Source organism: Myotis daubentonii, chromosome 1 (assembly GCF_963259705.1).
Source record: "Myotis daubentonii chromosome 1, mMyoDau2.1, whole genome shotgun sequence".
Taxonomy (NCBI): domain Eukaryota; kingdom Metazoa; phylum Chordata; class Mammalia; order Chiroptera; family Vespertilionidae; genus Myotis; species Myotis daubentonii.
In genome coordinates, this window is record NC_081840.1 from 92,074,892 (window position 1) to 92,085,752 (window position 10,861).

At 52.6% G+C, this 10,861-nt stretch overlaps 1 protein-coding gene across 2 annotated transcripts; it reads right to left on the bottom strand.

Moving 5' to 3' along the window:
• Positions 1-1,056: 1,056 nt before the first annotated feature.
• Positions 1,057-6,759, bottom strand: FOXA1 (forkhead box A1). 2 transcript variants are annotated; one of them, XM_059710930.1, is made up of 3 exons: positions 6,253-6,759; positions 2,746-4,045; positions 1,057-1,440 (listed from the first exon to the last, which is right to left on the bottom strand). In XM_059710930.1, exons 1-3 carry the CDS (start codon positions 6,322-6,324, stop codon positions 1,415-1,417), a joined length of 1,398 nt encoding a protein of 465 aa, XP_059566913.1. In that variant the 5' UTR covers positions 6,325-6,759; the 3' UTR covers positions 1,057-1,414. The 2 variants fall into 2 exon arrangements, with proteins under 2 accessions (XP_059566913.1, XP_059566908.1); XM_059710925.1 differs by having other exon boundaries at positions 1,057-4,045; positions 6,253-6,758.
• Between the last annotated feature and the right edge of the window lie 4,102 nt (positions 6,760-10,861).

The following is a 10,861-nucleotide window of genomic DNA, read 5'->3' on the forward strand; positions in this document are numbered from 1 at the left end:
CCCAAGCTCACCCTTACATTACATTTGGAATTCAAATTTGCCAGCGTCTGTTTACCCGCTCTCTAAATATAAATACATGTTGGGATTGGAAGCTTTATCCTCTTTGGACCTTTAGTGTCCTTCCCCGGCCTCCAAATTAGGTTTTGAAATTACTCTAACCAGCAATTTCCCTCTCCTCCTTTCATTAGCTGAGGTGAGAGCCAGGGGTTTTGGGATTTCTGGATCTTTCTCAAGTGCTACATGGCACCCCTTCTCTCATCTGGGGAGGCAATTACTCGACAATTAAGGGACTCACACAGCTCTTTTTATCTTGTCCTCAGTGTGGAGTGGGGCGATCAAAGTAAAGGCTGTCCAAGTTCAAGCCCTGGCCACGATGGGGTTCACACACAAGGCCTCAGGCAGGCCAGCCTCTGCTTGGGCTGGTGTTGTTATTGTTGATGTCAATCCTAACAAGGCTTACAAAGAAATAGGTGGACTGGAAAGTGAGCCTACTATCAAAGGAGATTAATGATTTGGTGATCTCAAGCAACTGTAGGGGTGTGAAGTTGCATTTTAAAGCGTCTTAGAAGGCAAAGAACATCATCGGCTTTAAGTTCTCCGGAACAATATTTTTTAGAAACAATATTTTAAAAATATCTGCACACAAAACAAAACAGCAGCTAGTGAAAGGGCCTGCTGGCACAAAGCTTCCCCTGCAGGAGTGAATTAGCTGGCCTTCCTTATCCCCTGCAAAGCTACCATGATGGTTAAGTTTTGTTTCTCTTTTTAATGTAAAGAGGATTCAGGATTCTCTGTTGCAGACAACTTAATTTTAACAGCCCCATCTGATAGTTTATTTTCATTCAAATACTTTTCAGATAAAGGAAAATGGTATCTTGGGAAGGAGGGAAGGTTAAATTAATTGTATTTATTTCAGTTTATTTAATTGCGTATTTAATTTCAAAGAGGTCCATGATCCACTGGTAGGTCTCAAAGGAAACATAGTAGGTTTAAGCCCACGTCAAAAACTGAAGTAAGCATTACTGAAAATAAAGAATCTTAATCTCAATTCTTGGGATATTAAATCAATTTATCTATCCAGTTTTATTGAACTTCTTTAACCTTTTTTTTTTTTTTACTAACTACATGTTCCTATAATAAACATACACAAAACAATTTTGTTTTAGATTATTTTCCTTTTTGTCACTTATATTCAGTGCCAGACTTTGAAAAATATCATATTCAGATATCTATTTTGGATTTAATTAAGGAAAATAACAAAAATACTTTTTTTGTTAACATTTGATTTATTTAAAGTCCTTAACTGCAAATGATCAAGAACATGTGCCACGGCTTAAAATTTATTTTCATTATTTAAATCAAAATATTTTAATTACAATCACATTGATAGAAATTAACATTTTAATTTGTATCTTTAACCATCATTTAAAGCAATTTCAACTGTAAAGAAAAAAAGAATAAACCATGCAATAAATTAACATTGAGAAAGCAAAAAGGAATAATAATGAAACCCGTCTGACTATACTATCACCATGTCCAACTGTGAAAAGTGCATTAACACTGAATGAACAAGCACACGATGACAATAATTAAAATTACCACAATCAATTGGATTTTGGAATCTTGAACCAAATTTTGAAATATGGCTCCCTATAACATCTCTCCTCGAACATTGTAATATTCCCTTTTTTTGGAGAAAAATATTCTTTAAATGGTATAGATACATAGAAGCTAATTTTATACATGTTATCTGACCTCAGAATGACATGACCATGGTACTCTGCAAAGTAAGAAGCAGAGTCACTGAGAGGGACAATTCTTGGGGAATTGATTCCCAGGGCTATCTGTGGGTAGAGAGGACAAGGAGGGGATGTGTGTGTAATTTCTTGGTCAGGCAACTCTTGAAAATGTAGCATGTATACCACCTACCTAGTACCTCTATGCGTTATGTAAATATATGGAGGATGTCTACATATCTGAGCATGTGCATAAATGTCGGTACATTTTATTTCATTTTAAGTATTTCATTTTAAGACAGCTGCTATCTGAATGTATCAGAAATGTAAGCTGAAAAACAAAAGGCTCTGATGTTTATAATCTGTTTATGTTTTGCTACATAATAGCAGTATTGTCCTTCAATACTTTTAACAGCCCATAGTGTCTACTTGTTTCCTCACTCTTTGAGTTCTTATGGTTAAGAGTATTGCCATAGACCTGTAAACTTGTGTGTAGTGTGTGTGTGTGTGGGGGGGGGGGGGATGGGGGGGGAGGTAGGGGAAGAGGAGGGTCAGGTGAAGAGGGGAAAAAAGTTCAAACAAATATTTTACAAGCTTGACCATCTTTCTTTCTTTTTTAAATAAAGCCTGCACACACTAGAATGTGTCTGGATGGGAAAGAGGAAAGAAAGGGATAAGGAAGTAGGAATATTTGATATATACACTTGTGGATCATTAAACTTTGCAGGGAAAAATTCAGTTGGTTTGGGGTCGGTTTTCTTCCTACTGATATACACAGGCATTTGAATAACAAAAAGTAACAGTCCTTTGCACTGGGAAAAAGATTGTGCACACACACACAAAAAGAAATAAAAATAGTTGGTATTTTATTCTGCTGTCGTCAGCTTGGTATGTGTGGTTTTGTTTGCTGCTGCTTTCCCCCCCTCTCCTGCTACCAGCATGGTCACGACAAACCAACCCCTGGTCTAGGGCAGCTAGGAAGTGTTTAGGACAGGTCTGGAATACACACCTTGGTAGTACGCCGGCTCCAGGGCTGAGGGCTCAATGGGGCTCCTGGTGGCCACCGCGGCGCTGCCCAGTGGCAGGCTGGCAGGCAATGAGGCGCTGTAGGGCGAGTACTGTAGCGCCTGCTCATATGCCTTGAAGTCCAGCTTGTGCTGCTGATCCGAGGACATGAGGTTGTTGATGGAGAAGGGATGGTTGAAGGAGTAGTGGGGGTCCCCTTTCAGGTGGAGCTGGGACTCGTGGGGTGCCAGACCGTGCACTGGGTGGGAGGGGGGCACAGATACCAGAGCCCCAGGCCCGGAGCTGATCGGGGGCGCAGCTGAGGAGGCTGGAGTCTTCAACTCCGAGGCGCCCCCTGTCGCCGTCGCCCCGCTGTGGTCCAGAGTCTGGGGGCTGGCAGTGGGCCCCGGGGCCGGTGCGCCCTCTAGCTGGCCGGCTTTACCGTGAACCCCTCGATGAAGGGGTGAGTCCCCGCTGCTGTTGGCCGAGGCCGAGGGGTCCTTTCGGCTCTCAGGGCCGCCCTTGGCGCCACCACTGCCCCCGCTCCCGCCCCCGGCCCCAGGCTGCTTCTCGCACTTGAAGCGCTTCTGGCGGCGCAGGTAACAGCCGTTTTCGAACATGTTGCCGGAGTCCGGGTGCAGCGTCCAGTAGGAGCCCTTGCCCGGCTTGTCGGGGGAGCGCGCCACTTTGACGAAGCAGTCGTTGAAGGACAGCGAGTGGCGGATGGAGTTCTGCCAGCGCTGCTGGTTCTGCCGGTAATAGGGGAAGAGGTCCATGATCCACTGGTAGATCTCACTCAGCGTGAGCATCTTGCTGGGGGCCTGCTGGATGGCCATGGTGATGAGCGAGATGTAGGAGTAGGGCGGCTTGGCATGAGGGTAGCTGCGCTTGAAAGTCTTGGCGTCGCCACTGCCCCCGGCCCGGCTGCGGCCCAGGTTGGACGGCGCGTAGGCCATGGGGCTCATGCAGGGGTTCATGGCTGCGGCGTAGGGGCCCAGGCCGTTCATGGAGGCCGCAGGCTGCGCGCCCATGGCGCCCATGCCCCCTGGGCTCAGCGTCGTCCCCATGGCCGTCACTCCCGCGGCTGTCATGCTGTTCATGGCGCCCGCGGAGCCCCCAGGCATGCCAGCAACCGTGCCAGGGCTCAGGCCGGCGCCCAGGCCCGGATTTGCGTAGGACATATTGAACGAAGCTGGGGTCATGTTGCCGCTTGTGGTCATGGTGTTCATGGTCATGTAGGTGTTCATGGAATTCATGGAGCCCAGGCCCGAGTTCATGTTGCTGACCGGGACTGAGGAATAGGCCTGGAGTGGAGAAAGCGGGCAGAGAGGCCCCGAAGGGCAGAGTTAGCAGTGCGCGCACCCCACGGCAAGAGGAGAGCATAGGACCCCTTACCCAGGGCAAACCGGCAGGCGCTCTCCCCAGAACGAACAAATGTCTTGCACCACAGGGAAAAAATCCTAGCGTGGCAGGCATGAAAGACAAGCTCACAGCAAATGTCTCCAGGAAAATGTGTAATCCCCTTACACTCCAGACTCCAGGGCTGGCTTCTGGGGTCTCTCCACCACCTCTTCCTTCCAGGCCAGGAGGCCTCCGCAAAGAAAGTGCCCTTTGGTTAAAAGGAGTTAAAACTCCGAAAACAGGATTAATCTCTGACCCCTCTGGTTATTCACTCCACCGTTAGAGTGCGGTGGGTTGGCAACAACTCAGCACCCATCTCACCTACACCTGCCAGGCTGGCTGACCAAATAGCAGCCATGTATCTGTGGGGTGGCTATTAATTAAACTTTCTTGATAGAATAAAGCATCCACAGCCACATGACTATCCATTTCTCAACTGGCTTTACTGTCTTGGCAGTTTTTGTCAAATGTTGACTTTGTGTTGTTTATTATATTTAGAAATAGTATTTTCCATCTACCTGTAGCAACTGTAATATAGAGAGAAACTCGCAGGTTAAATGGGTTTTGGAAAAAAAATGTAAAATAGACCTACAACAGGGGAAGGTTCAGGAAGGGTTGCATGATAATATCAACGCAGTTAACTGTAACATGACTACATGTACACTTCTTCAAGCCATTCAAAAATGTGCACTGATTTCATTACGTATTTCCAGTCCCCTGATGTTTGAAGATTTTGTGACACAGCTTGTTGAAATATTCATCTATTTTTTTTTTCACATACTGACATGTTGCTGCTGATCATTACAAACCCTGGCTAATAGTTTTCAAATACTATAAAATTCTAAAATCAAAGTCTACTTATTTTTTACTTCCTAAATCTCAGCTTTAACCTGTAAGGAACCCCTTTTCCCACAGAGAGCTTAATTAACCAGTGGAATGATATGACTGCATCTGAATTAAACCTGAGAAAGAGTTCTGAGCTCCTTTTAAAATCACCAGTTGGAAAAAAACCCTTATCCACAGAAATTTTGGAATGCAATAGATATGTTAAAAATATAGAGTCCAGACATATAACAGCTACTCCTCTGATAACTTTATAAAAATAATGATATTCTTAAATTTATTTTCGTCAGGAAATACAACTTTATTTTAAAACAAAAGGAGAACAGATTTAACTGGGCACACGCTGCTATGGTATATGCAAATAAACCCTGAGTTAAGTTTGTGAAGATATAAACATACAAATCTAAATCAATTAATTACCATGACAATATTTCCTGGTGCCATATTTTTCTATGTCTTAAACTATGTTTCACTTTTTTTTTCTTTTCCTCTCCCCGAAACTGTCCAAGGCAGTTTCAATAATGATAAACTTTTTGAGAGGTGATCGCCATTTGTTTCCAGAGAAATTTACTGGTGGTGGCCCGGCCAGTACCTGATTTTCCTCGCAATCCCTTTGTGCACACTGTAAAATAAACTATATGAACGTGCCACCATGGGGACAATAAAGAGAAACAGGTTCGCCAGGAGGAAAAGTCAGCTTGCACCAGCGCCACCCAGCGGTTCTAGAGAAGAACGAACACACTTCTCCTCAAACAGCTTTTGAAGAAGTTTTATAAAATTTTGGAATCGGCTCCTTATTAAGTCGCTCAACTGAGCGGCCAAGAGCTTTCATCGGAACACCTCTGCGAACTCAACTGCGGGAGGAAGAGACGCCCTTGTAAGCAAATGATGGCTTTGTCACAGTGGCCCCAACTCCTGCCAGCGCCCACCCGCCAACCGCAGCACCTCGGGCCGGCTCGGGCTCGGGCTTCCCACGCGGAAGTGGAAAATGCTTCCCAGGGCGGGTGCTTTCAAAGCCCAGAATATCCCGAAATCCTTTCGCCCGTTCCCAGCGCCGAGCGCCGTGTCCCGGCCCCACTCGCGGGGCAGTGGATTCGGCTCCGAGGCCCCGCCAAGGTCGGGCCGGGGCCACACCGGGTGGGCGGGCAGCGGTGGCACCGAGGAGGCGTCCCCAGCCCGCCGGCCGGCCGCCCGGCCCGGCGTCCGCCTCGCCCGGCCTACCCCGGCACGGGCCCCCAGATTGTCCCGCCCGCTGCCCGTCTCTCACCTCCTGTGTGTCCGCGTAGTAGCTGTTCCAGTCGCTGCTCTCATGCCCTTCCATCTTCACAGTTCCTAACATCCTGGAGTCACCCACCCCGTTGCAACCATACAGCCCTGTGCAAAGCGACAGGCGGCCGCGAGGGGCGAGGCGGGGAGCTGGGAGCCGAGCGCTGGCAGCCGCCCGAGCGCCCGCGCCGGTCCAACGCCAGCCTAGCGAGGAGGAAGCCGGGCGCTGCGGGGCGCGGCGTGCGCGGCGGCGCGGCGGGCGGGGGCAGGCGGCAGCCGCGGAGCGCGGCGCCCGGGAGCGCCTCCGCGGGAAGTGAGCGGGCGGCCTCTGTGAGACGAGTGCAGTTGAGCTGATGTGGATCTTACGTCGCTCGAGTGCCCACCTCCTCGTCCTCTCCCCATTTGTCCGCCGCACAAAGACGCTCGCACCTACAAAGCCCGAGGTGCACCTGCGAGGCAGCCGCCCGCCAGTCCAGCCGCCGCGCCTCCCGCCCCGCGGCGCGGCCGCGGCGCGCGCCCACTGGGCCCCCTCCCACCGAGCCCCCTCCCCCAGACCCGGCCCTCACTTTGTTTGCAAAGCAGCGTAATTGGTTTAAGCCCGGAGGCTGGGGGAAGAGGGAAATGGGGTGGGGGTGGGGTGCAACCCCCTTTGGAAGAGGAAAAAAGAACAACAGCCTGGGCGGGCGAGCGGGCGAGGAGTGTCCATAGGACCCGCGCAGCCGGGGAAGAGCTGGGGCGGTGGCGTTGGAACCCAGACCCGGGGGCAGACCCGGCTAAACGACCCAGGGTCTCTCCCCAGGGACCTGCAACCGTTTGGATGGCCAGACAGCACCCCGTCCCGCGCCCCTCCTGCTCCTCTGCTCGCGGCCAGCCCGCACCCTCCTGATTCCTGCCCTAAGGTACAACCTCACGCCCGCCCCTCCGGACTTCAGGCTTGAAAAAGAAAAAAGTCCCACTTTTGCCCCGTCACTAGAAACTCGGCCATCTGACTCAGCCGAGCCCAGGGACGTTAGGCCGACCGGGCTCCTGGCTAGCAGAGTGGAGACGCTGCCACGAAAGCCGTACCTGCGGCTGAGAGCGGGTGAGTCATAGCACCGTTTTATACCTTTATGACATAACTTTTTTTTTCCCCCTGCCTCGGTCCGCTCTACTCCCCTTGTCATCTGTAGCAGTCATAAAGAGGAAGAAACTGGGAACAGATGTCTGCGTGATAGGGCAGGCGGATCTGAGTCGGCAGTCCTCCCTCTGCCCAGCTCCTCCTCCCACCCCCCTTCCCCAGCCTTGGGGACTGAGCTGGAGGCGACCGTCCGGTTTCTGTTAGGGAAAGGTCAGGGGGAGGGGACAGCTCCCCAATGAAGCGCCTGAGCTGGGAGAGCCGGGGCGCCGGCGCGGGAGTGCAGCCGCCCGCTAGGAAGGTGCCGGGCGGAGCGCGCGGTGGTCTGCAGCGGCGCCTGGCCCAGCATCGGGCTTGGAGGGGCCGGGCCAGGACAGTAGGCTCTCGCTGGGTTCCTAATCGGTCCGGACATTTGTGGGAAGTTCTCTCCGGAGCAAAGTCTCTCGACTCCCATGAGGCCCTGGGTAGTGGGTTGCTCACAAGTCCCTAGACCACCAACTGAAGTGACTGGGAGACAGGCGCGAAATTGGTGATAGGTGTGCGTGACAGTGCATGTGTGAGTGTCTGAGCGTGTGTGTTTTAAATGTGCCCGTGTGTTTCTGAGTGTGTCGTACCCTCTGTGGAAGCACCAGGCTTCTTTAGCAATAAAATGACCAAGAATCCACAAAATATTCTTGTTTGGCAAAGTTTTTTAAATGTTATAATCTCATTTCGAGAAGTGTGTTTTAACTTGTCCTCCAAACCGATACCCACCCCCGCCCCCCTTTGTTCTTTTAAATCTTTCTTCCTTGAAATCTGGCATTAGAATCAGGTTAAATCCTTGAACCAAACAAATCTCTTAAATCAGCAGGGGAGCAGGAGAGGGTGAAGATGTGCAGTTAAGGAAATAAAAAAAAAAGATAAAAGCATTGGATTACAATTCCCCCCCTTTTTTTTTAACAGAAATGGGGGGGGGTACCTCACATTGTAAGAAAAGGAACGAGAGTGAAATTAAATCCACCTGGAAATCAGAAGAGCGGGCGCCCTCCCTAAATGCAGCCTGCGCAAGTCAGACCCATCACTTTGTGTAAATGTGTTGAGAACCGTGGGGTCTGCACATATTTCCCATCAGCAGCAGGACCTTAGTTCCACTTGTAAAGAACACGGATGCTTCGCTTCCTCCGCCTGATTGGAGCGGGTGGGTGCGGGCGGGGGCGGGGGCTGGGGCTTTCAGTGCTAATGAGCTTCCTTGTTCCTTCCGTGGTGACACTCCGACGCCGTCCTGGCATGACCAGGGCATGTTTCTATGGGTAGTGACAACTTAGTAACGGCTTTCATGGTGCACAGGAAGCTGGTGCTTTAAGGGGGCAAAACTGCTTTCCCTTGAAAGGGGGTCAATGAAAGCAAGTATTTTTCCTCTTTTAGCCTACATTTGCCAAACCTACTAGGCCTCATACAAAAAAAAAAAGAAAAAAAAAGAAAAAGTCAACCCAAGAAAAAGAATAAAGCCCTTGTTCACAGCGGGATGGCCAAAGCGAAGTTTCTCCTGAGCTTCCTCAAAGCCCAAGACCGGTGGTCAAGAGTGGACGCTGCAAGCTTTAGAGCCTTGATCTGGCTGGGGGGGGGGGGGGGGGGGGGGACGGGACGGAGGGCTTCCGCGATCCGCAGACCCTACAGACCGAGGCATTGCCCTGAGCACAGCGCCTCCTGTCGTGGGGAGGGAGCGCTGAATCCTTCAGCTGGCGCCCCTAGCAAGCTTCCCTCGGGGAGACCGGGACCTCGCCCGCCTCCCGCGGCCAGAGATTTTGGTTCACACAGCCGACTGCCGAAGTAAGGCCTAGGAGGAAAGGTGGCGCCTCGGTTAGCTCCCAGTCTCTCCATCTCAGTGGACGGTATTCCAAGACGCCTAATAAGTTTAGGAGGTGAAGGTTTGGTGCACCCAGATCCAGCCAGTCATTTCCCCAAGGTTTAAAGACGAATCATCTGGGCCATGCCGAATCTTTGATGTGGAAAATAAACAACAAATAAACAAAGCTGCTGCCTGGGGTTGCTGGCCAGTGGGCAGTCAGGTGGCACCCCTGGCGGCTGCATCTCGGCGGTTTCCAACGTCTTCTCCCAGTGGGCCCTGTGTTTAGGCTTTGCAGAAGACTGCTGCGCCTTCCGGAGAGCTAGACCTGTGTTCAGCCTTGGGGAGCCACGAGGGCAGCCACATGGCGGCTCCTGGGGAGTCCCGGGCCAAACCTGGGCGAGAACGGGTCTGCGCGAGCCTGGGACGCCCCGGGTGCCGGGGCAGGCAGGCTCCTGGGGCAGAGAAGTCAGGGGGGCGGTCAGACAGTGGGTTTCGGGGCTACTCCTGGGGCCCCAGGGAGAGGAAGCGGCTCCGCCCTTCCCGGAAGCTGAGCCTTCCACGCCCTTGGGCTCTGCGCCTCACACCCCCTCGAAGAGGGAGCAGGCGGCGCACGGTCCAGCGGCCAAACTCGGCACCTCCGCTCGCCTTTCCGGCAGTGCCTGGCCGCAGCCCCTTCCCTAGATCTTCTCCGAAGCGGGGAGGAGCGGAGGGTGACCGCGGCGAGAGATGAAAGAGAGGCGGGGGCAGGCGCCCCGGGTCCTTCCCGGTTAGTGGGACCGCGAGCGCGCAGAGAACAGGACCCGAGGCGCAGCTCTGCGGGGCCCTTGGGGCCGCTCGAGGACTTTTTGCTCGGGTGTCCCTAGTCTGTCCTCTTTCCCGCCGACCCTCTCCCCGACTGGGTTGGCGGGCAGGTCTCGGACGCCGGGGTCCCGCCGCGCTCTGCAGGGCGGTCCGGGCTCCTCCGTAGGCCCCCACTTGCGAGAGGGAATCGGAGGCACCGAAACCGAGACGGGTGGTCCGCGGTCTGGGGCTGAGGAAGGCCTGGCGCCGGTGCCACTGTGCGCCCTCGCGTGCGCCCGGCCTACGGGAACCCCCGCGTGTGCGGGAGCTGGGAAGGGGCGCGGGCGCCGGGAGGTGCGGCCCAGCCCTCGGGGCCCACCGTCCGGACCAGCCTGAGGCTCAGGGGCAGGACAGACGCTCGGAGCTACGGTTCTTCCGGCCTTTCATTGCCTGTTTTCATTTTCGTTTTTTTTTTTCCCCACACTTGCCTTCCTATCATTAAATAGTTAATGAGGAAATTGATTCGCCACCCGCAGGAGGTAGGGCCCCTGGGCCCCTCCCTGGCCGGGTCCTGGCTCCGTGCGGAGAAGTCAAGTTCCCGGCCTCCCGCTTGGCCATGTAGGTGTGTGTGGACCAATACAAACACACACGTAGGGCTTCACTTTACTAAAAAAACCCCAATGTAACATTTCAACCCCAGTTCTCTACCACTGCTGTCCCTTCCCCTGCTGCTGCCGGAGGCGCCCTGGGATCTCGGAGCTGCTCAGACGCGGTCGGAGCCGGATATTGGAGCCGGAGCTGCCCCTCACCCCTGGCTTCACCCTCGAGCGACAAAACGGTCCCTCTGGCTGCGAAAGAGCGTCGCCTTGCCAAAGTCAACTTGCATTT

What these genes read in the sequence shown, in the direction of transcription:
- FOXA1 (XM_059710925.1), bottom strand. Translation starts at nt 6,324, where the DNA reads ATGTTAGGAACTGTGAAGATGGAAGGGCATGAGAGCAGCGACTGGAAC. An exon ending in ACTACGCGGACACACAGGAG is followed by an intron (nt 4,046 to 6,252) that starts GTGAGAGACGGG and finishes TCTCCACTCCAG; the next exon opens with GCCTATTCCTCAGTCCCGGT.